The sequence below is a fragment of the Crinia signifera genome, chromosome 7 (genome assembly GCF_055691185.1).
Source record: "Crinia signifera chromosome 7, ASM5569118v1, whole genome shotgun sequence".
Lineage (NCBI taxonomy): Eukaryota > Metazoa > Chordata > Amphibia > Anura > Myobatrachidae > Crinia > Crinia signifera.
In genome coordinates this window covers 4,531,716-4,559,088 of record NC_139223.1, presented here as the reverse complement: position 1 = coordinate 4,559,088, position 27,373 = coordinate 4,531,716, and the positions used below count along the sequence as shown (strand labels likewise).

Sequence of the window (27,373 nt, the reverse complement as noted above, 5' to 3'; positions counted from 1 at the left end):
CCCCCAGGGTGTTACAAATGTCTGAGGTGCACAACATGCCAGCATATGATCACGGGCTCTAATTTCATTCACCCTGGCAACCAACAGAAAGTGGCCATTAAACATGTACTTACATGTCTCTCAACCTACATTGTATATGTCATCATGTGCCCATGTCATCTTGTATATGTGGGCAAAACGATTCGAACAATGCGAGAAAGAATGGCCCTGCATCGATCAGCCATAGTCCAAATACAACAAGGGAAGGGAATAGAGCAACCTGTGGCGAAACATTTTAAGATCAAAAATCACAAACTCTCTGATCTAAAGCATATGGCAGTGGATCACATTCCGGAAGGATTGAGAAGAGGAGACAGAGCGGGCAAACTACTGAGATTGGAAGCTCGTTGGATCCACCGCCTTAAATCAGTGAAACCCAACGGACTTAATGATAGACTACCACTGGCAGTGTTCCTGTGACCCCATTTCCCAGTTCCTTATATATTTTGTTCTTCCCTCTTTGTCCCTTCTCCGTTTTTTCCTTTCTGCTCTCTCTTTTTTCCCCCCTTTTTTTCTTTTTTCTTTTTTCTTTTCTTCTTTATTTTCTTTCCCTTCATCCCTATCCCTGCCCTACACAGGCTAGTGATAACGAATGCACTCCAGTGGACGATCTTACATTCTAGTGAATTACAACCAATGTAATTTTTTCATCCATTAAGGTCAACCTAAGGCTGAAAGCCGCACCTACTGACGCTGGTCTCCATAGTAACGGAGCCAAGTGGTGATGGCTTCCACAGCAACAGAGCCATTTAAGTGTGCTTTTTCTTCTCCTCTGCTTCTTCTTACTATCCCTTTCAATTTTCTTCTGCCAGCCATAGAGTGTACTCATAGAGTCCAAGACTTCGACAATGGCCGCAGTGCCCAAATAGGGTGTGCGAGTGTGCTTTTTCTTCTCCTCCGCTTGCCTTACTATCCCTTTCATTTTTTTCTAAGTGTTTTATATTGTGCACAATCTATATAGGTTGGACCTTGATCTTCTACCCATTATGACCTAATGAGACCTCTTAGAAGGGTCCCCTTGGGCTCCTTTCATGACACACTCCACATGGTTGAACACCATGACGAGTGATTATAGCCCATACAGGACTCTATCAGTGTGCTTTCCTTTCTTCTCCGCTCATCCTTTCTATCCCTTTCGATTGTTTCCAAACGTGTATAAATGTTATATTATGTATTTATCTGACCAGATAGTGGATGTTGGTTTGACGGACTTTAAACGACCCTGGCAGGGCCAATTGAGTGTGCTTTTTCTTCCTCTCCTCTATTCTCTTGCTATCCCTTTACATTGTTTCCAAATGTTATAACATGTATCCAGCTATAAACACAAACAAGCCCGTATGAGGGCGGTGCTTTAGTGTCTACACACATAGAGAAGCCCCGACCCCCAAAGGGGCCACCCTTTAACCCCATAGCGGTGAGATATACTTATTTAGGGATACAGACAAATAAACAGAAGATGAAACTTGAAGTAACAAACGGATGACCCTTAGTTGCAGTCCATATTTATGCTTTTAAACCCTCCGGACATATGCACCCATTTTCACTGTATAGCACACATCAAACTGTCACAAATTAACACAGGTCTCACTATTCACCAGTGGACCACGCAAACAAGAGTCACGATTTTATATGTTCCTGTCTCACCACCACTGTACCTGGCATCAGGCCATTTAAACACCGGTTCGCCGATTTATTAATACACAGTGCAATATGTATACACACTAAACACACAGTCCCTGATGGGCAATCTAATCGTTTTATATGTGTATTTTTATATTTCTGTAAAGGACTCGCTATGTTCAGCCCCCGAAAGCCGCCAGCCACAGCCGCAGCTAAGAGGCAAAACAGTCTCCATGACAACCACATGGCTTGCGTGCCATGCAGACAATCCCGGAGCGCAAACGTGACGTATCTCCAGTTGAAGCCCCTGTCCTTCCGGCGGGGAGACGGCACGGCTACAGGTGATCGGCGCTGGACGGCGCAAACCCTAATCCACCCACTCCTTTATAAGGTAAGCACCTTGCAGTTGTTTTTTGTTCTCACTAGCACCCCGTATACACCCCGAAACGTTGGTCTCTTTTTTGCACAGCTAAATACAGCACGTTTTACAAGTCTCCTGAGTGCCATCCGTTATTTCTACTATATATATATATATATATATATATATATATATATATATATATACATTTAATGTGCAGCTTGTATAATGCTGCGTGGAGGCCAAACAATCACACACGGACCTTCTGACAGTATACTATGGGTGCAGTACACACAAACAATGAATACAGAAGATAAAAATTTATTTGGATGTCATTACTTTAACTAATTTAATTTGTTTTTAATGCACAGCTAACAGCTGCGTGAAGGCCGAAAAATCACACAAGCACCTTCTGACCATATATTATGGGTGCACTACACACAAAGAATGAATAAAGAAGAGAAAAATTGATTTGGATTTTGTGCAGCTTGTATAAAGCTGCGTGGAAGCAGGACAATCACACATGGAACTTGTTCTGTATACTATTGGGGTGCAGTATACAGCAAAAAAAAAAGAACAGCTAAATTTATTTTCATATTGTTTTTTTTTATTTTTAATGGACGGGCCTCCTTGGATAACACTGCGTGGACCATGGAGGCAGAACAATCACACACGGAACTTGTTCTGCTTCTGACAGTAGTGTATGTATGGTGTATTGGATTGCAGTGCAGCACACCACAGTGACCACACACCACAATTGAAAAAAATAACAATGAAGCTGACTGACAGCCTGCCTGTGTACTACTATACCCCACTACACTGACTGACAGCCTGCCTAACACAAGAGCAGTACAATTACTACAATATAATTAAGTATATTATATATATATAATTTTAATATATAACCCAGCACACAAACCCCTGTGCAGGCTGCACAGCACAAACCCCTCTGCACTGCACAAACCCCTCTGGTGAGTCTGCACAGCACAAACCCCTCTGCACTGCACAAACCCCTCTGGTGAGTCTGCACTGCACTGCCAGTCTACAATAAGTGATTGATGATTCAGGTTCAACACTCCATGCTCCTGCACAACTAGACCCACTGGGCGCTCAGCTGGAAGCGTGACTGTAAAATGGCACAATTTCTCGGGACGCCAAACTTTTATAGACTTGGTGTTTCACAAGAATCCGACGCCAGATTTCCATGTTCAGCCACACTCGGGTTTCCGATAAAACAGTAAAATGGTGAGACAAAAACCTGGGCGCTGTATTCCTCAGTGTTATGCTGCCTTCCCTTCACCTCCAAGGGCTATTCCTTAATTGACCAGATACAAGACTGTGAGAAAGGGTTTCGGGTGTGGGGTATGGTGCTACACAAGGTCAAACATAGATTGTGGCGATGGAGCTACTTATCTTAAATGTTCCTGATCTCTTGACTTCTCACGATCTTCTTGTTTGTCTGGATTTTCTCTCTAAAAGATTTTGTATAGATAAAAAGACAGAGAGATGGAGGGTATTATGTCAGGAAGGAAGTTTAATATGGGTCTCTAAAATGTAATATATATCCCAGTGCTTCAGTATTCTCACCTCACTTACATCTCTTTATCAAGGCATCATGCCTTGATAAAGAGATGCACATCTTGAAATGCGTCGGCAGGAGGACTTGCTATTAATCTGGATTAATTACTCTCTGCATGAACGTCTTTGGCACCAATCGCCCTCCAAGGAAGAAGGAAATTTTATGTTGGGAAAAAAAAAAAACTTTTTACCAACTCAAGAGGAGTGCTTTGGAGTCATAAAAGAAACCTTGATGTTTGTGTACACACATAGAAAATCGTGAGTACCGGTACGCAGCTTGAGAAAGATACCTTGATGCAAGTTTTCTAGCCTTTTAATGTGTAAGTGAGGTACGCCTCCCTCAAACAACCCTGAAAATGAAGAAAAAGATACCCAGATATACTTATCCTCACTACAAATCTATGTAAGTGAGGTGAGAATACTGAAGCACTGGGACACATCTTACATTTTAGAGACCCATATCAAACTTCCTTCCTGACATAATACCCTCCATCTCTCTGTCTTTTCCTCTATACAAAATCTTTGAAAGAGAAAATCCAGACAAACAACAAGATCGTGAGAAGACAAGAGATCAGGAACATTTAAGATAAGTAGCTCCATCGCCACAATCTATGTTTGACCTTGTGTAGCGCCATACCCCACACCCGAAACCCTTTCTCGCACTCGGGTTTCCGACCAAAGCCAGAAACTTGCAAGCGCGGCTCGTAGACGTCGTTCCTCTCATCTCTAATTATAAGGGCAGAGACTTGTCCTCAGGTGGGGACACTGCAACCACATAATCTGCTCATTAATCTGGGATTTCCCAAAATTAAGATCAGAGTTTGAGCAATGGGAAAAAACTGAATAAATAACCAAAGGATAAACTGGAAAATGCTTCCAACTCTGATAAATGTTGAGTAAAATGTAACTGAAAATATAATATACAACGTCAAGTCCAGCAGAACACGTGCAGTCATGGAGCAGACAGCTCGGACGTGGCCATAGAGCTGGGCAGATGTCACATGAGAGTCTCCCTGCTTCATCCTCCGGATGTGTCTCAGCAGCACAGAGACACTCATCCCGATACACAGACACGTCACAGAAAATGGACAAAATCTCATCAGCATCCTGAAGATGACAAAAGCAGAATTCCAAGTGACCACAAAGCCAAAGTGAGATGGATCCTCTGTGTTATTTCTGGGAATGTCAAGACTTGTAGCCCACAGTATAGGAATATTAATGACAATGGACCATAGCAGTGACCCCACTATGAGCTGTGGGACACAAGACGTGATCCTTCTTTTAGCCCAAAGGAGTAGCTGGTGTTTAATGTTCACTAATCGGACAGAGTATAAGACGGAGAGCCAGGCAGTGTTCCAGAAGCTGATATCATGTAGGACACTTTGTAGGACAATTAAGGCTCTTACTGAGTTTTCACCAATAATCTGATATAAGGTAAAGAAGGACAAAATGCTGCGAACTGACAAGTAGACCTGGCAGAGGATATTTGTGAGCACTGTAAGGAGCTGAATATTATCACAAGCGCCCAGATTACTGATTTCTTTCCTGCCTCTGAGGTACACATTAATAATTAATGAGCTAATAATGGTCTCAGATAGTCCAGTGATCGCTGCAACAATGAGTTTGATAAGTTCCAGATCTGACATCTTTGTCTTTATGACCCTTGTTTGGATTCCCTATGGCTACGAGGATAGATGACACTTCGGTAGCAGAATGATGAGACTGAGGCAGGAGAGTCAGATCTATATGAGCATCACATGCAAATATCCTCAGTACCTGGATCACAGGTGTTCGCTGTGTGTGATGGCCGGGGCATCTATATCAGGTGTCATTACCTGGATCACAGGTGTGGGCTGTGTATGATGGCCGGGGCATCTATATCAGGTGTCATTACTTGGATCACAGGTGTGGGCTGTGTATGATGGCCGGGGCATCTATATCAGGTGTCAGTGTGACACTGCTTCATTTGATACCTGTTTATTTTATATCAGTCTGATCCTCATCTGATGGAAAAATCAGCATATACTGAGGAAAGCTTTACAGCAACAGCATAATCCATGTATCCAAAGGATCACTTTGGCCCCTGACAGGTACATGTTGGCCAACATAGGAATAAAAAAAATCCACTGTGAGCTGCCCTCAGATATCAGAAATCATCATCCCCATGGTGGCAAGGGGAGAGGAAGCAGCGGTACAGATGAATCTTGGCTCGTCTTTGCTGGCGATCCGCCAGCAGCATGCTGCTGGCGGATCGCCAGCAACACGGTGCCGCTATCTGAATGTGTCACAGTATCCACGCGCGTCACAGTATCCGGGCGACGGGGCGGCGAGGCGGACGCATTACTGTCCGCCTCCCGCGGCAGGGGGGGGACCCGAGGAGGCTATGGGGGGGTGTTGTCGCCCGGTGTGGGCACCGGGCGACCGAGGGCAGCACCGTCGGAAGGGGACGCGCGCGCGTCCCCTTCCGGCATACAGATGCGGCGGGGCAGGGGATGGCGATGGCGACGCCATCACCATCCCCTGCGAAGATGAATCCTGACCCATCTGTATAAATTGTAAAGGCATTAGCGGGAACAGTACAACGCCAGCAGCCAGACAGAGAGGGACCTGATTCCTGACCACTCTACTCCTCTGCTACCGGAGACAGTACACATCCAGCGGCCAGACACAGAGGGACCCCCGATTCCTGACCGCACACTACTCCTCTGCTACCGGAGACAGTACACGGCCAGCGGCCAGACACAGAGGGGCCCGATTCCTGACCGCACACTACTCCACCGCTACCAGAGACAGTACACAGCCAGCGGCCAGACACAGAGGGACCTGATTCCTGACCGGACACTACTCCTACGCTACCAGACACAGTACACAGCCAGCAGCCAGACACAAGAGGCACGATTCCTGACCACGCACTACTCCTCCACTACCGGAGACAGCACACAGCCAGTGGCCAGACACAGAGGGGCCCGATTCATGACCGCACACTACTCCTCTGCTACCGGAGACAGTACACAACCAGCGGCCAGACACAGAGGGGCCCGATTCATGACCGCACACTACTCCTCTGCTACCGGAGACAGTACACAGCCAGCGGCCAGACACAGAGGGGCCCGATTCCTGACCGCACACTTCTCCTCCGCTACCGGATACAGCACAAAGCCAGCGGACAGACACAGAGGGACCCGATTCCTGACCGCACACTACTCCTCCGCTACTGGAGACAGTACACAGCCAGCACCCAGACACAGAGGGACATGATTCCTGACCACACACTAATACTCTGCTACCCGAGACAGTACACAGCCAGTGGACAGACTGTACACTACTCCTTAGCTACTGGAGACTGTACACAGCCAGCTGCCAGACACAGAGGGACCCGATTCCTGACCGCACACTACTCCTCCGCTACCGGAGACAGTACACAGCCAGCGGCCAGACACAGAGGGGCCCGATTCCTGACCGCACACTACTCCTACGCTACCGGAGACAGTACACAGCCAGCAGAAAGACACAGAGTGACCCGATTCCTGACCACACACTACTCCTCCGCTACCGGAGACAGTACACAGCCAGTGGCCAGACACAGAGGGATCCGATTCCTGACTGTACACTACTCCTTAGCTACTGGAGACTGTACACAGCCAGAGGCCAGACGCAGAGGGACCCGATTCCTGACCGCACACTGCTCCTCCACTACCGGAGACAGTACACAGACAGTGGCCAGACACAGGGAGTCCCTATTCCTGACTGCACACTACTCCTCCACTACCGGAGACAGTACACAGCCAGCGGCCAGACACAGAGGGACCCGATTCCTGACCGCACACTACTCCTCCGCTACCGGAGACAGTACACAGCCAGCGGCCAGACACAGAGGGGCCCGATTCCTGACCGCACACTACTCCTACGCTACCGGAGACAGTACACAGCCAGCAGCCAGACACAGAGGGACCTGATTCCTGACCGAACACTACTCCCCCGCTACCGGAGACTGTACACAGCCAGCGGCCAGACACAGAGGGACCCGATTCCTGACCGCACACTCCTCCTCCACTACCGGAAACAGTACACAGCCAGCGGCCAGACACAGAGGGGCCCGATTCCTGACCGCACACTACTCCTACGCTACCGGAGACAGTACACAGCCAGCAGCCAGACACAGAGGGACCTGATTCCTGACCGAACACTACTCCCCCGCTACCGGAGACTGTACACAGCCAGTGGCCAGACACAGAGGGACCTGATTCCTGACTGTAGACTACTCCTTAGCTACTGGAGACTGTACACAGCCAGCGGCCAGACACAGAGGGACCCGATTCCTAACCGCACACTGCTCCTCCACTACCGGAGACAGTACACAGACAGTGGCCAGACACAGGGAGTCCCTATTCCTGAATGCACACTATTCCTCCGCTACAGGAGACCGTACACAGCCAGCGGCCAGACACAGAGGGGCCCGATTCCTGACAGCACACTACTCCTCCGCTACAGGAGACAGTACACAGCCAGCGGCCAGACACAGAGGGACCTGATTCCTGACCGCACACTACTCCTCCGCTACTGGAGACTGTACACAGCCAGCGGCCAGACGCAGAGGGACCCGATTCCTGACCGCACACTGCTCCTCCACTACCGGACACAGTACACAGCCAGCGGCCAGACACAGGGGGACCCGATTCCTGACCGTACACTACTCCTCTGCTACCGGAGACCGTACACAGCCAGCAGCCAGACACAGAGGGACCTGATTCCTGACCGAACACTACTCCCCCGCTACCGGAGACTGTACACAGCCAGTGGCCAGACACAGAGGGACCCGATTCCTGACTGTACACTACTCCTTAGCTACTGGAGACTGTACACAGCCAGCGGCCAGACGCAGAGGGACCCGATTCCTGACCGCACACTGCTCCTCCACTACCGGAGACGGTACACAGCCAGCGGCCAGACACAGAGTGACCCGATTCCTGACTGTACACTACTCCTTAGCTACTGGAGACTGTACACAGCCAGCGGCCAGACGCAGAGGGACCCGATTCCTAACCGCACACTGCTCCTCCACTACCGGAGACAGTACACAGCCAGTGGCCAGACACAGGGAGTCCCTATTCCTGACCGCACACTACTCCTCTGCTACCGGAGACAGTACACAGCCAGCGGCCAGACACAGAGGGGCCTGATTCCTGACCGCACACTACTCCTCCGCTACCAGAGACAGTACACAGCCAGCGGCCAGACACAGAGGGGCCTGATTCCTGACCGCACACTACTCCTCCGCTACCAGAGACAGTACACAGCCAGCAGCCAGACACAGAGGGACCCGATTCCTGACCGCACACTGCTCCTCCGCTACCAGAGACAGTACACAGCCAGCGGCCAGACACAGAGGGACCCAATTCCTGACCGCACACTACTCCTCCGCTACCGGAGACAGTACACAGCCAGCGGCCAGACACAGAGGGACCTGATTCCTGACCGCACACTGCTCCTCCGCTACCGGAGACAGTACACAGCTAGCAGCCAGACACAGAGGGACCCGATTCCTGACTGCACACTACTCCTCCGCTACCGGAGACAGTCCACAGCCAGTGGCCAGACACAGAGGGGCCCGATTCCTGACCGTACACTACTTCTCCGCTACCGAAAACTGCACACAGCCAGCGGCCAGACACAGAGGGACCCAATTCCTGACCGCACACTACCCCTCCGCTACCGGAGACAGTACACAGCCAGCGGCCAGACACAGAGGGACCCAATTCCTGACCGCACACTACTCCTCCACTACCGGAGACAGTACACATTCAGTGGCCAGACACAGAGGGGCCCGATTCCTGACCGTACACTACTTCTCCGCTACCGAAAACTGCACACAGCCAGCGGCCAAACACAGAGGGACCCAATTCCTGACCGCACACTACCCCTCCGCTACCGGAGACAGTACACAGCCAGCGGCCAGACACAGAGGGACCTGATTCCTGACCGCACACTGCTCCACCGCTACCGGAGACAGTCCACAGCCAGCTGCCAAACACTGAGGGGCTCGATTCCTGACCGCACACTACTCCTCCGCTACCTGAGACAGTACACAGCCAGCAGCCAGACACAGAGGGACCCGATTCCTGACCGCACACTACTCCTCCGCTACCGGAGACAGTATACATCCAGCGGCCAGACACAGAGGGACCCGATTCCTGACCGCACACTACTCCTCCGCTACCGGAGACAGTACACAGCCAGCGGCCAGACACAGAGGGACCCGATTCCTGACCACACACTACTCCTCTGCTACCGGAGACAGTACACAGCCAGCGGCCGGACACAGAGGGACCCGATTCCTGACCGCACACTACTCCTCCGCTACCGGAGACAGTACACAGCCAGCGGCCAGACACAGAGGTGCCCGATTCCTGACCGCACACTACTCCTCCGCTACCGGAGACAGTACACAGCCAGCGGCCAGACACAGGGGGACCTGATTCCTGACCGCACACTACTCCTCCGCTACCTGAGACAGTACACAGCCAGCAGCCAGACACAGAGGGACCCGATTCCTGACCGCACACTACTCCTCCGCTACCGGAGACAGTACACAGCCAGCGGCCAGACACAGAGGGGCCCGATTCCTGACCGCACACTACTCCTCCGCTACCGGAGACAGTACACAGCCAGCGGCCAGACACAGAGGGGCCCTATTCCTGACCGCACACTACTCCTCCGCTATCGGAGACAGTACACAGCCAGCGGCCAGACACAGAGGGCCCCGATTCCTGACCGCACACTACTCCTCTGCTACCGGAGACAGTACACAGCCAACGGGCAGACACAGAGGGACCCGATTCCTGACCGCACACTACTCCTCCGCTACCTGAGACAGTACACAGCCAGCAGCCAGACACAGAGGGACCCGATTCCTGACCGCACACTACTCCTCCGCTACCGGAAACAGTACACAGCCAGCGGCCAGACACAGAGGGGCCCGATTCCTGACCGCACACTACTCCTCCGCTACCGGAGACAGTACACAGCCAGCGGCCAGACACAGAGGGGCCCGATTCCTGACCGCACACTAATCCTCCACTACCGGAGACAGTACACAGCCAGCTGCCAGACACAGAGGGACCCGATTCCTGACCGCACACTACTCCTCCGCTACCAGAGACAGTACACAGCCAGCGGCCAGACACAGAGGAGCCCGATTCCTGACCACACACTACTCCTCCACTACCGGAAACAGTACACAGCCAGCGGCCAGACACAGAGGGACCCGATTCCTGACCACACACTACTCCACCGCTACAGGAGACAGTACACAGCTAGCGGGCAGACACAGAGGGACCCGATTCCTGACCGCACACTACTCTTCTGTTACCGGAGACAGTACACAGCCAGCGGGCAGACACAGAGGGGCCCTATTCCTGACCGCACACTACTCCTCCGCTATCGGAGACAGTACACAGCCAGCGGCCAGACACAGAGGGCCCCGATTCCTGACCGCACACTACTCCTCTGCTACCGGAGACAGTACACAGCCAACGGGCAGACACAGAGGGACCCGATTCCTGACCGCACACTACTCCTCCGCTACAAGAGACAGTACACAGCCAGTGGCCAGACACAGAGGGGCCCGATTCCTGACCGCACACTACTCCTCCGCTACAAGAGACAGTACACAGCCAGCGGCCAGACACAGAGGGACCCGATTCCTGACCGCACACTACTCCTCCGCTACCGGAGACAGTACACAGCCAGCAGCCAGACACAGAGGGACCCGATTCCTGACCGCACACTACTCCTCCGCTACAAGAGACAGTACACAGCCAGTGGCCAGACACAGAGGGGCCCGATTCCTGACCGCACACTACTCCTCCGCTACAAGAGACAGTACACAGCCAGCGGCCAGACACAGAGGGACCCGATTCCTGACCGCACACTACTCCTCCGCTACCGGACAGTACACAGCCAGCGGCCAGACACAGAGGGACTCGATTCCTGACCGCACACTACTCCTCCGCTACCGGAGACAGTACACAGCCAGCGGCCAGACACAGAGGGACTCGATTCCTGACCGCACACTACTCCTCCACTACCGGAGACAGTACACAGCCAGCGGCCGGACACAGAGGGGCCCTATTCCTGACCGCACACTACTCCTCCACTACCTGAGACAGTACACAGCCAGCGGCCAGACACAGAGGGGCCCGATTCCTGACCGCACACTACTCCTCCACTACCGGAGACAGTACACAGCCAGCGGCCAGACACAGAGGGACCCGATTCCTGACCGCACACTACTCCTCCACTACCGGAGACAGTACACAGCCAGCGGCCAGACACAGAGGGACCCGATTCCTGACCGCACACTACTCCTCCACTACCGGAGACAGTACACAGCCAGCGGCCAGACACAGAGGGACCTGATTCCTGACTGCACACTACTCCTCCGCTACCAGAGACAGTACACAGCCAGCGGCCAGACAAAGAGGGACCCGATTCCTGACCGCACACTACTCCTCCGCTATCGGAGACAGTACACAGCCAGCGGCCAGACACAGAGGGCCCCGATTCCTGACCGCACACTACTCCTCCCCTACCGGAGACAGTACACAGCCAGTGGCCAGACAAAGAGGGACCCGATTCCTGACCGCACACTACTCCTCCGCTACCGGAGACAGTACACAGCCAGCGGCCAGACGCAGAGGGACCCGATTCCTGACCGCACACTACTCCTCCGCTACCGGAGACAGTACACAGACAGTGGCCAGACATAGAGGGACCTGATTCCTGACCGCACACTACTGCTCCGATACCGGAGACAGTACACAGCCAGCGGCCAGACACAGAGGGACCTGATTCCTGATTGTAGACTTCTCCTTAGCTACTGGAGACTGTACACAGCCAGCGGCCAGACACCGAGGGACCCTATTCCTGACTGCACACTACTCCTCCGCTACCGGAGACAGTACACAGCCAGCAGCCAGACACAGAGGGACCCGATTCCTGACCGCACACTAATCCTCCGCTACCGGAGACAGTATACAGCCAGCGGCCAGACACAGAGGGACCCGATTCCTGACCGCACACTACTCCTCCGCTACCGGAGACAGCACACAGCCAGCGGCCAGACACAGAGGGACCCGATTCCTGACCGCACACTACTCCTCCGCTACCGGAGACAGTACACAGCCAGCGGCCAGACACAGAGGGGCCCGATTCCTGACCGCACACTACTCCTACGCTACCGGAGACAGTACACAGCCAGCGGCCAGACACAGAGGGACCTGATTCCTGACCACACACTACTCTTCCGTTGCCAGAGACAATACACAGCCAGCGGGCAGACACAGAGAGACCTGATTCCTGACCGCACACTACTCCTCCGCTACCGGAGACAGCACACAGCCAGCAGCCAGACACAGAGGGACCTGATTCCTGACCGAACACTACTCCCCCGCTACCGGAGACTGTACACAGCCAGCGGCCAGACACAGAGGGACCCGATTCCTGACCGCACACTCCTCCTCCACTACCGGAAACAGTACACAGCCAGCGGCCAGACACAGAGGGGCCCGATTCCTGACCGCACACTACTCCTACGCTACTGGAGACTGTACACAGCCAGCGGCCAGACACAGAGGGACCCGATTCCTAACCGCACACTGCTCCTCCACTACCGGAGACAGTACACAGACAGTGGCCAGACACAGGGAGTCCCTATTCCTGAATGCACACTATTCCTCCGCTACAGGAGACCGTACACAGCCAGCGGCCAGACACAGAGGGGCCCGATTCCTGACAGCACACTACTCCTCCGCTACAGGAGACAGTACACAGCCAGCGGCCAGACACAGAGGGACCTGATTCCTGACCGCACACTACTCCTCCGCTACTGGAGACTGTACACAGCCAGCGGCCAGACGCAGAGGGACCCGATTCCTGACCGCACACTGCTCCTCCACTACCGGACACAGTACACAGCCAGCGGCCAGACACAGGGGGACCCGATTCCTGACCGTACACTACTCCTCTGCTACCGGAGACCGTACACAGCCAGCAGCCAGACACAGAGGGACCTGATTCCTGACCGAACACTACTCCCCCGCTACCGGAGACTGTACACAGCCAGTGGCCAGACACAGAGGGACCCGATTCCTGACTGTACACTACTCCTTAGCTACTGGAGACTGTACACAGCCAGCGGCCAGACGCAGAGGGACCCGATTCCTGACCGCACACTGCTCCTCCACTACCGGAGACAGTACACAGCCAGCGGCCAGACACAGAGTGACCCGATTCCTGACTGTACACTACTCCTTAGCTACTGGAGACTGTACACAGCCAGCGGCCAGACGCAGAGGGACCCGATTCCTAACCGCACACTGCTCCTCCACTACCGGAGACAGTACACAGCCAGCGGCAAGACACAGAGGGACCTGATTCCTGACCGCACACTACTCCTCCGCTACCGGAGACAGTACACAGCCAGTGGCCAGACACAGGGAGTCCCTATTCCTGACCGCACACTACTCCTCTGCTACCGGAGACAGTACACAGCCAGTGGCCAGACACAGGGAGTCCCTATTCCTGACCGCACACTACTCCTCCGCTACCGGAGACAGTACACAGCCAGCGGCCAGACGCAGAGGGACCCGATTCCTGACCGCACACTACTCCTCCGCTACCGGAGACAGTACACAGACAGTGGCCAGACATAGAGGGACCTGATTCCTGATTGTAGACTACTCCTTCCTATTCCTCTTTATATAAGGACACACATATTGCACTCTTCTACTCCGCTCGTATCGGCTGTGGATATTTCAAATTGAGAGAAGGGCGTACTCATAAATGAAATGCCTAATCAAGGTAGAGAGAAAAATGTTTGGGAACCACTGTGCGAGATAGTAGATAGAATTTGACTGGTTGCTATTGGCTCTTATCTTAGTAAATTTACTGATAAAGGCAGAATGTACAATGTCTGAGTAGCAGCAGCAGAATGTCCGCTGCTTCTGCGGGGGGGGGGGGGGTAGGGGTACGGAGAATCTGTCAGCTGATGCAGAGACTCAAAGTGCTACAGAGGAGAAGAGGAGGGGCAGGGAATTGATAGTGGTCTCCCAGTTCCTCCTCTTCTGGACAGTTCCTCTCTTTCCCGTTTCTCGCTAGGGTTCCTGGCACAGGGGCCCATAGCAGTGAAGGGGGACATGCATCTGGTCGTAACTAGTAATTTACTGCTGCCAGCTGCGGGCCCCTTCACTGCCCCAGCTGCATTGGTGGTAGTTATGCCTCTGATCCCTGCCCCCACACGGAGCTCTCCTAAGTGGCCGGTCACAGCAATCACTGACCTGCTGCCTGACACGGACAGCCGGGGAGGCAGACAGAAGATACTTCCCGGCTGTCAAGTGATTCTTTTCGGCCACACATGGCCCTAGTGCTGCATAAATCTACTGGCCCGGGGGGAACATGGCACCCTGCCCCCCCCCTCAATCCCACCACTGGGAGCCCATCACATTATAATGATGGGGGGAGTACATCATAATATACTGATCAAAAAAATAAAGGGAACACTTAAACAACACAATGTAACTCCAAGGCAATCACACTTCTGTGAAATCAAACTGTCCACTGAGGAAGCAAAATTAATTGACAATCAGTTCCGCATGCTGTTGTGCAAAGGGAATAGACAACAGGTGGAAATCATAGGCATTTAGCAAGACACCCCAGATAAAGGAGTTGTTCTGCAGGTCAGGGCCGGCGCTTACCGCTCAGCAGAGGATGCAAAGCAAGTAGGCACCAGCCTGCAGAGGCGCTCTCCCTGCTATCCTGCTGCTGCCGCTGGAACTTGTATAGGGAAGCAGTGTGCCTCCGGTTCCCTCCTCGGAATCCTCTCTCCTTCAGCACGCACCCCGGTCTCCGACTCCTTGGCCGACACTAATCAAGCCAGCCGAGCTGACAGGTTTTTTTTTTATACAGCGGAGCTGAAAGGAGAAGCAAGGAGGCTTTAGAACTGCATGTAGGTGGCGCTGCAGTGCACAGCTCCTCATCCTCTGCTCTCAGGCAGCTCCTTCCTTCTACACCGTGACTGACCACAACATGGGGCTTTCAGATATATCTGCTGCTGGGCAGGTTGGGTGCCGGTGAGGTGATTGACTATCCAGGTGTGACCCTTGATGTGGGTGGTGGGGGCTGGGAGTGGGCACTTTAAATAACAGTATGCTGGCCCAGTGAGCAGTCTGATGCCTTGGCAGCTGCAGTGGGGGTGTGGGGCATTATTTAGGATTGCTTGTATGGTTTGCTTTAATAATTTTGTAAACATTAAGTATGCTGTGTGTATGGATGTACTGTGTATATATACTTTGTGTGTATTTGTGCTATGTGTGTGTCTATAGCTTGTGTAGGTTTATAAATATGTTATGTTTGCCTACTGTATATGCCACATGCATGTGTGTACATGGCATGTGTGTGTGAATTCCCTGTGTGTATGTATGTATGTATGTATGTATGTATGTATGTATGCATGGTAGGTGGGCATGTATGCCCTGTGTGTGTGAATGGTACTTTTACGCCCAGTTTGTATGCATGGTGCGTGTGCTTGTATACAGTACCCTGTATGTATGTATGTGTGCATGCATGTCCTGTGTGAATGTATGGTATGTGTGTGTGCCCTGTGTGTACATAGTGTGTGTGTGTGCGTGCGTGCATGCCCTGTCTGTATATATGGTATGTGTGCGTGTATGTCATATGTATTTTTATAAGTATGCTATGTGTATGTAGGTTTTTTTATGGAAACCCCCCTGAAATCCTGCGTTTGCTCCTGCTGCTGTATGTCAGGTCCCTCCATCCTCTCTCCTCCCCACTCCCCTGTATCAGGTCCTCCCATGCCCCATGTATGCGCCCATGTACAGAGAGAGATCCAGTGCCCCTCTAAATTGTCCACCACAATGAGGCGCTTGATGGCCTCCTGCACCTTTGTCAAGGTGCCTAGTACTACCAGAAAGTGCGGATTCCGGGAGCGCTGGCATGCTGTGTGCCTACAGGAATATAGCTCCCCTTGCAACGAGCATGTAAACTGCGAAGGCAACTTGCATGTAGCAATCATGAAGCCTGTGGCATCGAGCAAGTAATCCCTGGCAACAAGCATGTAATTCCGGGCAACGAGTATGCAGGTAAGCTGAATTTATGTGGCATAATACGTAATGATGCATAATGGTGTGTGGAAAGTCTAATAAGCATTACAGTGTGTGTGGCACAATGTGTAGTGGGCATTATGGTGTGTGACATAATGAGTAATGGGCATTACGGTGTGCAGCACAGAGTGTAATAGGCATTATGATGTGTGGCAATATGTAATGGTGTGCTTAATGCTGGTGCAGTATTTCTATAGAAGTTCTATCGAGTGCAGGGTGTCTAAGGGGCTCTACCTGGCACAACGTGTCTAAAAGTCTCTACCTAGCGCAATGTGCATAAGGAGCTCTAGCTGGCACTACTCTGTGGTGTAAGGTGATATGGTACTATTATGTGGCAATGCTCCTTCGCCCTTAATTTTTGCCACGCGCCTCCAGTTCACACTGTCCCTGTATTTATTTACTGTTTCTTGTATAGCACAGCATATTGCGTTGCGCTTTACTCGGGGTGTGTGTGTGTGTGTGTGTGTGTGTATGTTTGGGTGGCAGGAGGGGGGAAGCACAGGGACCTAATTCCTTTTCTGGCCCAGGGCCCTAAAATGTACAGTTACTACACTGCTGTTACAGGGCATATGATGTAGCACTACCACTACGGGCATTATATAGCTTTCTTCAGCATCCGCATTCTGCACTTGCTGTCTCTTTGTAAAGTATGGAAGGGCGCAAATTTATAGTTTGCAGGAGGGCGCCGAACACCCTAACACCGGCCCTGCTGCCGGTGGTGACCATAGACCACTTCTCAGCTCCTATGCTTTCTGGCAGATGTTTTGGTCACGTGAAAGCTGGCGGTGCTGTCACTGTAGTGGTAGCATGAGACGGAGTCTACAATCCACACAAGTGGCTCAGGTAGTGCAGCTCATCCAGGATGGCACATCAATGCGAGCTGTGGCAAGAAGGTTTGCTGTGTCTCTCAGCGTAGTGTCCAGACATAAAGTTGCTACCAGAAGACAGGCCAGTACATCAGGAGATGAGTAGGAGGCCGTAGGAGGGCAACAACCCAGCAGCAGGACCACTACCACTGCCTTTGTGTAAGAAGGAACAGGAGAAGCACTGCCAGTGCCCTGCAAAATGACCTCCAGCAGGCCACAAATGTGCATGTGTCTACTCAAACGGTCAGAAACAGACTCCATGAGGGTGGTATGAGGGCCCGACATCCACAGGTGGGGGTTGTGCTTACAGCCCAACACCGTGCGGGATGTTTGGCATTTGCCAGAGAACACCAAGATTGGCAAATTGGCCACTGGCACCCTGTGCTCTTCACAGATGGAAAGCAGGTTCACACTGAGCACATGTGACAGATGTGACAGAGTCTGGGGACGCCAAGGAGAACGTTCTGCTGCCTGCAACATCCTCCAGTATGACCGATTTGGCAGTGGGTTAGTAATGGTGTGGGGTGGAATTTCTTTGGGTGCCACACAGCCCTCCATGTGCTCACCAGAGGTAGAGATCAGAGTGGGGGGAATCTGCCGCACAGGATTAAGTATTATAATCGCTGGTATCAATTATGACCCACTGTTATTGTAATTACAAAAGCCTTGTAATTTATAGTTATTAGGGGTGTGCTACCACTGACACAAAAATATCAAATTATACACAGAAAGAGAAAGTGTGTCTTGGTGTGGTGCACCTTAAAGAAGTAATGGATGCCAATAAAATGTAATAAAGAATTACTAAAACTGCGAAATATAAAAGAAACAACACATGACAAACAAAGTGAAGAGTTGTGCGTGTTTAAAAACAGCACGTGTGGGGACTGATTATGTGTTCAAAGTAAGTCTCCTATAATACTTATACAATGTGGCGTCTCAAATGAACAGTAATGTTATGAAATGTGGGAAAATAATTTCCTTTTGTTACATTTGTTGCAATTGTAGTTTACTGTGATGATGAGCTGCTTATACTGAAGCAACGTGTGTATGTGAGCAGGAGATGTGTGTCTATTGCCCGATGACTGGTTGTATGTGTCCATACAGCTGCAGTGTGATTTTATCAAGGCTGATATGAGGGCTGCCAATCACCTCCCCTTAATTTTATGGGGTGTGTGTGCACTCGGGGTGGTACAGAACCCAAGGGGGTTATTAATGTCTTTACTATTGTATGCCAGTCGATTCCAGTATAATAACTGGTATTATATTTTATTATATGTGCATATATAAGACATTAGGTGTACCCCGGGCTATTGCCCTTTATACACTGTTCCTGGGTCAGTTTGATATAGTAATGATGGTAGAGCTTAGCTGCCCCATTGTAATCAGAACATTGATCTGTGGTGCTGAACCACTGCAACTGTCAGCGTATTTGCGTTGCTGGTTTACTTGAAGCGTGTCCGCTCTTAGACTCAGAGTGTCAGCGGTAGCTACGCACAGATAGTGTGCTAGTTGCTATGATTACAGTAAGAACACAGTATTGAACAGTGTGAAAGCGCTTAGGTGGGCTAAACATACAAGGCGCTAACCAGCGCTTGGAGTGTGTCAGCGGTAGCCGTTGACAGTTAGTATGCCCGCTGCTACAATAGACACTAAGAATTACAATGGTTGTCACAATCACCGTTATCACATTAGAGCCCTTAGAAGGGCTAAACATAAGAGACGCTAAATACACATATATTATTTCAGGAAGAAACAGTGCACATATCGTACACCCACACGGCCGTGCTGCCGGCGCGCGTTTCAATTCCCGCTTTTTCAAGGCAAGCCGCTTTGCTACCTTAGTGGGAATAGTAGTTTCAAATTTGTTGGTCCAATCAGCTCTGCTCGCATTTGGGGATCTCCTCCTACGTATTGTAGGTGGGCGGATATTTCTATTGTACTGATTAGACATGCATTGGGAGATTCAGTCCTTTGATGTCTTGTTAGATTTTTCATACATTGTATATTTCTGATGAACAGTGACATTAATGTTGGTCACTTCAAGCGACAATAAATTTCATTTATTATCTCCTTGCTCAAAGTCATGTATTAAATTAATTTAATTTGACGGCTAGAGACTCTGACAAAGCCATAGAGCTGGTTATGATGGCTTGAGTCGCATTCCCCTATAGACAAGCTATAGGTATAACCTGAGCATAACATCAGGCCTGTATAATCAACGCAGAATATAGCAGAATATAGCAGAATATATCAGAATATGTCTTATCATTAGTAATTAGCTGGGAAAATACAAAATTGTACTTCTCATATGTTTTTCTCTAACTTTGTTTGTGTAATTACTGAACTTAAGCATAGATACTGGACCGCAAGTTATAAACAACAACCTAAGCGCCAGTATGTCTGGTTTTATGGCCAGAAGATGTCAAAATAGATGTCCGGCCAGTATGTTCAGAATCAAAAGGAGGATGGGGAACCATTCACTCCTCCATGAACCATTGTTCTAGGCCAGAGGCTACGGATGCTTCCCAAGGTCTTGAGGTCTGAGCTTTGGCCTACACTGGTTCCAACTAATGATATAATCATATAACCATATATGTATCTATTCCGTATCCGATTAAAACCTGTTATGAAACTAATATCGTGTAATGGGAGGGGGAGTTTATATCAAATGGGTTTACTATATATGTTTCTGCACTGAGGTGATTCGTCTCTCAGCCCTATAACTCTGTGACCTCAGCATCAGCTCAGATGGTGTATCTTTTTGCACCATCTGTGAGCTGTGTTGAGATATTCTTTAATAAAATACATCTTCTTAATAACTGGACTCTGAAGTTTAGTTCCTGAATCGCTGGTCGCAATCACACCTTCCACAACTCTTAAGTATATTATATTTGTGCTGTATATAGTCAATTTGTTGATATGTAGGAACATTGGATAGATGAATAGGTAAATTAGGTAATTAGAATACCTAAATGACAATGAAACCCTTATGTGAAGCAATAGGTATCAAAATGTGAATATAGATTTGATTGGTATATACGCAGCTAGGATATATTTTCATTAGGAAGAATTTGGATGACAAGAAGTGCGTGTGACAGACTTACGAAGACGATCAAGATTTGTAAAAATATTTTATTGAACGATATCTATAAGCTACTGTGCTCAATAATTCTTTAAAAATGTGTTTGTATTAGAAGGAGGTTAAGCAACGAAGTTATATATTCTAAGGAAATTGAACTCATCCTTTTTAGTGTGTAATCTTGACTCATTATGCACTGGAAGTAAGATGTCTGATTGAATATGCAAATCCTAAAGGTATAGGGGAGGATCTGACAATGCCAGTGTGTTTTCTGTCTATATAAAGAGGGCCTGTGAGCCCTGGTATTTGTACTTCTACCTGACTTGAATGCTGTAAACATCTGTATGCTGTCCAGCGATAGGAGAAGAGATCTTTTAAGATCTATTGACAAATAAACACCTTTTCTGCCTCAAGTCAACCATTCTCATCTTGCAACCAACAGAATTACTGCACTAATTCTGTCCTCCGGCTATACTGGGTATAGCATCCAGCGTCTCCAAGTTCCGCCACCAGTTACCAAAGCAGAGGTCTGGTCTGTGACCAGTGGAGAACCAACCGATGCCAGTCGGGGGGGTGTCAGCAGTGGGTCGACGCACACACTCCAGCAGGTAATACTCAGGTGTCTGTTGGTGTCAGCGATATGAAGATTAAGACTAAGAATAGATAAAGATTTGTCACAATAACATGTACAATTTACTCAATTAATCATGAAAAAATATAGGTGTACATAGAAATCCAATCTAGAAATGAAAGTAGGATTAAAAAAATAATTCTAATTCAAAAAGATTATTGTTTGGATGGCAGTGGTTTGCAAAAAAAATCTATAGGTGTGGGGGGGGGTGGATATTGTGTGCTTAATTGGTGACATTGTAGTGAAAATTTCCCATCAATTGGGGACCCCTGTAGATGTATGAAACACCAATTAAGCCCACAATATCTACACCCCCATCTATAGATTTGTTTCACAAACCCACCCCCATCCAAAATATTATCAATTTCAATCAGAAATTATTTTTAATCCTACTTTAATTTATTGATTGTATTTCTATGTACACCATGATTTTTTTTTCACAATTTATTGATTCAATTGTAGACTTTAACTAGGCAATTCTTATTCTCAGTCTTATTCTTCAACTTCTTACACTCATAACATTCAAACAAATACAGGCAGCACAAATGACCATCGACCTACCATTATCAATGCACCTGTTGATGCTTGCGATGCCTGGATTGGTGGAATGGTCCGGTGGTTGTAGGGAAGAATTTGGCCCATTGCACCCATTCTGTGGTCCGGGTAGCGTGCGTCACATCATGACATCACATGCCCGGCCCTCAGACCTGCTACCACACTCAGACGCTGCCCCATATTTTGGTAGAGACGCCAGATGTCAGAGACTGCTGCAGTAACTCTGTGGCGGGAGCAATGAGGGGAGCAGTAGTGGCAGGGAGTACTGAATTTTTCATTTAGTAAGTAACGCCCACCCTGGTCTCCAGGCACTCTGTGCCTGTAATTACATACCCTAGAAACTGTACCATTGAAAGTATAGAACTGGAGGTGGGGCCATGCCCCTTTTCCATGGCCATGCCCCTTTCTAAATTTATAATGAATTCTGACCTCAGATGTTGGAGGGTATGTCATTGGTGCTAAATCTCAGGAGAGGATGTGGAATTCATCAACACACGCAAACTATCAACTCAGGAGTGTTGTGTGTTAAACAACAACACCACACCTGATTTCACTGCTGTCATTGAGCATCAATGCAAACACATTCTAACATTATGGTGGAATCTATAACAAATTACAATCTTAGGTCTTTGACACAGCATAAGATGACATTTTACAGCAATTTTGGAAATTGTTTTCCCCGTGCAACGCCGGGCTGGTCAGCTAGTTATGAATATTAATCCTAGAAGGACACTCATATTGTTATATCTTATAGATTTGGCCCACATTATACCAATAGAGATGACCAACACATTACAATATATTGGTAGAGATCACTGCACCATAAGCAATTTATTCTGACAGCTTCTGGGGAAATGGGGGAGCACAGAGAAACACCCCCCTCCCATAAAAAAAAAATAATAAAAAGAAAAATAATGAAAATTAGTTTTCTATTCAGTTCTATTATTTTCCTAGTAAAGTTGGAAGATACCTGCAGGACCCTAGACACCTAGGTTGCCTTGTAGGAAATCCAGGTAACACCAAATGCCAGCTCCTGCTCAATGGCATGATAAAAAGTGCTTAATGATATAGCACAACATTTGTTAACAATATTGTTCAGTGACATCACAGGCTCCCTTCTCTGTAAATGCAGGAATTCATATAGTCCCAATTGACCTGCATGTACTGTACATAGTGTGCATTGGTCATCATTCATTGTGAAAACACAATGCGATATTATGAACAATATTACTCAGAAAATGAGCAATATTGTTCATTATATCGCGCCATGAGCAAATTATAATTTATCACTATATAGGGTAGAAGATAGTTTGAAACTCAGCTGGCACACAGATTACTGTCCAGCATGTGTTAAGTGCACCTAGTGGATTCATGAGGATATATGTTACCAAATGTTGCCTGCTATTGCACCAGTATTAGTTACTCGGCTCTGAGGAGGATACAATGTGTGGCTGGGAAGTTATTCCCGCAGGGGATTTTGACCAAAAATTGATTAAATCACACCAGATGTTTCCCATTGAAAAGTATAGAAGTTGCGAATGTAATAGTGTGCGACTGTCAAAATCACACAGGCCTTAACCCCAAAAATAACCAGAATGATAGACCAGGTTCAGCAGTGGTAGAAATTGTGGGGAGTTAGCCCAGTTGCAAAAATATAATTACTTCCACCTCCCCTTCTAAACACCAACCCAAGTTCACAATAGGCATATTGCCCATATAACACATTACCAGTGTCTTTATAACACATTACCAGTGCCAGTGTCATACATTCCCAGTGCCTATATTACACATTCCCAGTGCCCGTGTCACACATTCCCAGTGCCCGTATCACACATTCCCGGTGCCTGTATCACAAATTCTCAGTGCCTGATTCACTTTTGGAGGTAAATAGCTCCTCAGTATTCCTTTCACTTAACCCACAAAAGTGATCCATGCCCAGTCCAACATTCTGCCCTCGGCTCATTTGCCATCTTCACTGTTACCTTGGAATTTATATCACTAAGGGACATTATTTTTATAAAATTAATGTAAAAAGGGGTGTTTTAAAAAAATATATTTTCTAAACCCTTCAATTTGCATATTTTAATAAATAGATCGCAGCGCCCTTCGCTTGCTGCTCACAGAGTAATTGACACTCTACGGGTAAAACTGCCACCGGCGTTTTCTGAAAGTGCCCATGAAAACACGTGTTCCCGGGTTCTTAAGACGGAGGGCCGCTGACATCATCAGGCGTTCCCATGGCCTACACGGCACTGCGAGCAGGGTGAGTGATTTTTGCCCTGTGTGCGTGGCTGCGTATGCGATCGCAGTCATGCCCAGTGGTGGTGGGGGGACACTCTCATCCCAGCATGCAGGTCTGAATCAGGCCCAATGACACCACAGCAGTCAGTAGTGTCACAGTTGCTGCAGTAGTCAGTAAGGCTCTGGATTATTATAATGCAAATAATCAGGATAAACAGTAAATGATACATGGAAATCTGTCGGATATATTCTGTCTACTTCTATGGGATGGTTATTTGTATTTACATCAGGAGAAAATATTTCCATAGACAGCGATCCTTAACCACTGACTAACTGGTGTATGTCTGTGAGTCTGTGAGCTGGTACAGTATATGTCTGTGAGTCTGTCAGAGTCGCACAATTGCATTGCTAGGATCGATACACTGCAACCTTTTCCATCAATATAAACTAATAATAAAAGCCGTTGACCTGAAGATTAAACTCACCAGAAACAAAGTCTCCTTCTGCTTAATTGACGGCTGAAGTTGATGCCTTTTAAATATAGATCATCGCAGCATCCCTGTTTGTGAAAAGAGTGCAGGTCTCACCAACTGTGCGGATTGGTCACAGGAAGGCCCTGCTAAATGGCAATGCAAAATATGCAATAAAACACATCGGAATGAAAATCTACAGCATGCTTGCAGGCAGCAGAGTATTTAATCAAGAAAATCTATTTTTAGGTCAAGTGCCCCCCAAAAAATTGTGGACAACAAAGCATTTTCAGGAGCCCTTGATCGGAACCACCTCTGCTTAAAACATAAAAATGTGAGCTTTGCATTCCTTTATCTGAATGGAACGCTGCATCCGGCAAAACCATTTCAACCAGACACGGTAATGCTGTAAGAGAGTATATGTCGCTCATACAGATCACAAATAAACAGAAATCTGATGCCGGTATACTGATTGGCCATGAAGAGTATCTCAGCGGCTACACGCTATTTGCTTTTGATCCTTTGTGAGTGTGAAGAACATCTTTCCCTGATAAGGATGGGCAATCTACCTAGTTATTAACAGAATAGCAAAACCAAGCAACGAGCTAATAAATCCGCTGGAATGTTTCACCATCCGCTTCTTTTTACCAATGGTGCATTTCTTATTACAAAGCAATTTTATAAGGTTGCAATTCTTTTTAAGTTAATTAAACTGTCATTGTGACAATGGTATTTTACCTTTTTAGCGTGTGGAGCGCAATCTCACAAATTGATGTCACAAAATTGTTTGAAGCAGTAGATAAATTAGTGTTTCTTTGAGTCAGTGTCACCTTTATTTATGCTTTTAAAAGTGCCCAATAATGGTGTAAATGAGCTGACATGCTTGCTGTTGGTGATACTAACTCGTATGACTAAAATTTGTAGAATTACCACTTTTTAGAAGCTTGCTTTTTAAGGACATATGCTACTGGCGAATCTAGCGGAAATAAACCGATTCATAAACAGTACTTATCAAGTGTGTGGTTTCTGTGCCCACGTTATGCATTCCCTGTGCCTGCATTCCCAGTGCCCACGTCACACATTCTGAGTGCCCATAATGCGCATTTCCAGGGCCCATATCATTCATTATGAGTGTCCGCATTATGCATTTCCTGTGCCAACATTCACAGTTCCCATATCACGCATTCCCAGTGCCCGTATCATAAATTCGCAGTGCCTGTATCACACATTCCCAGTGCCCATATCATACATTCCCAGTGCCTATATCACACATTCCAAGTGCCCGTCTCATACAGTCCCAGTGCCCGTATCACACATTCCCGGTGCCTTTATCACAAATCCTCAGTTCCTGATTCACTTATAAAGGTACATAGCTCCTCAGTATTCCTTTCACTTGACCCACAAAAGTGATCCATGCCCAGTCCAACATTCTGCCCTCGGCTCATTTGCCATCTTCACTGTTACCTTGGAATTTATATCACTAAGGGACATTATTTTTATAAAAATAATGTAAAAAGGGGTGTTTAAAAAATATATATTTTCTAAACCCTTCAATTTGCATATTTTAATAAATAGATCGCAGCGCCCTTCGCTCGCTGCTCACAGAGTGATTGACACTCTACGGGCAATTGGAGGCCTGCCACCGGCGTTTTCTGAAAGTGCCCCTGAAAACACAGGTGTTCCCGGGTTCTTGGGACGGAGGGCCGCTGACATCATCAGGCATTCCCATGGCCTACACGGCACTGTGAGCAGGCAGAAAACCAAGTGTTGGTGAGTGATATTTGCCCTGTGTACATGACTGCGTACGCGATCGCAGCCATGCCCAGTTGTGGTGGGGGACACTCTCATCCCAGCATGCAGGACTGATTCAGGCCCAATGACACCATAGCAGTCAGTAGTGTCACAGGAGTCAGTGAGGCTCTGGATGAATAAAATGCAAATAATCAGGATTAACAGTAAATGATACATGGAAATCTGACGGATATCTTCTGTCTACTTCTATGGGATGGTTATTTGTATTTACATCAGGAAATATTTCCATAGACAGCGATCCTTAACCACTGACTTACTGGAGAGTTTCCTATGTATTTCTCTTTAGTATGTTGATATACAGGAAAGTACAGTACAGTATACAGTTTATTGGAAACCCTGTATTTTCTGTGTAATTATAGTATATGGGATTTTTTTTTTTAAAGAACATTTATATGTTTACCAAGGTAAAATTCTGGTAGGTTAGCTAACAAGTAAATCTAAGACCCCTGAAAAAATGGCATCCACCTAATCCTGGTATAAAAGTATGTCTATGAGCTGTTATATGTCTGTGAGTCTGTGAGCTGCTAAATGTCTGTGATCTGATATATGTCTGTGAGTCTGGGAGCTGGTATACGCCTGGGAGTCTGGGAGTTGGTATATGTCTGTGAGTCTGTGAGCTGGTGTTTTTGTCTGTGAGTCTGTGAGCTGGTATATGTCTGTGAGTCTGTGAGCTGGTGTATGTCTGTGAGTCTGTGAGCTGGTATATGTCTGTGCTCTGGAAAATGGACCAATGGGCGCTGGAGGGTAGTTTACACAAATTCAACGATTTTCCTCTCCCGTATAGATAATATGGGGGAAAAAAAATACAAAACAGTGTATCAGAAATGTTATGGTCTTATAATCAAAAAATGGGGTTCACGATGAGGGTAACCATAAGCGTACCATCACTCACTATAAGAAAGGTATAGACGTGCCCGTAAAGGTTTCTTTTTTAGAGGTTCACCCC

At 48.4% G+C, this 27,373-nt stretch overlaps 1 protein-coding gene across 1 annotated transcript; it reads right to left on the bottom strand.

Moving 5' to 3' along the window:
• Window positions 1-4,347: 4,347 nt before the first annotated feature.
• LOC146020845 (taste receptor type 2 member 40-like) lies at window positions 4,348-5,241 on the bottom strand. Its single transcript, XM_083154365.1, has one exon. The coding sequence runs from the start codon at window positions 5,239-5,241 to the stop codon at window positions 4,348-4,350; it is 894 nt and encodes a 297-aa protein (XP_083010491.1).
• Window positions 5,242-27,373: the final 22,132 nt, after the last annotated feature.

Bases quoted from the DNA above. Each gene is read 5' to 3' on its own strand.
- LOC146020845 (XM_083154365.1), bottom strand. From the start codon at position 5,241: ATGTCAGATCTGGAACTTATCAAACTCATTGTTGCAGCGATCACTGGA.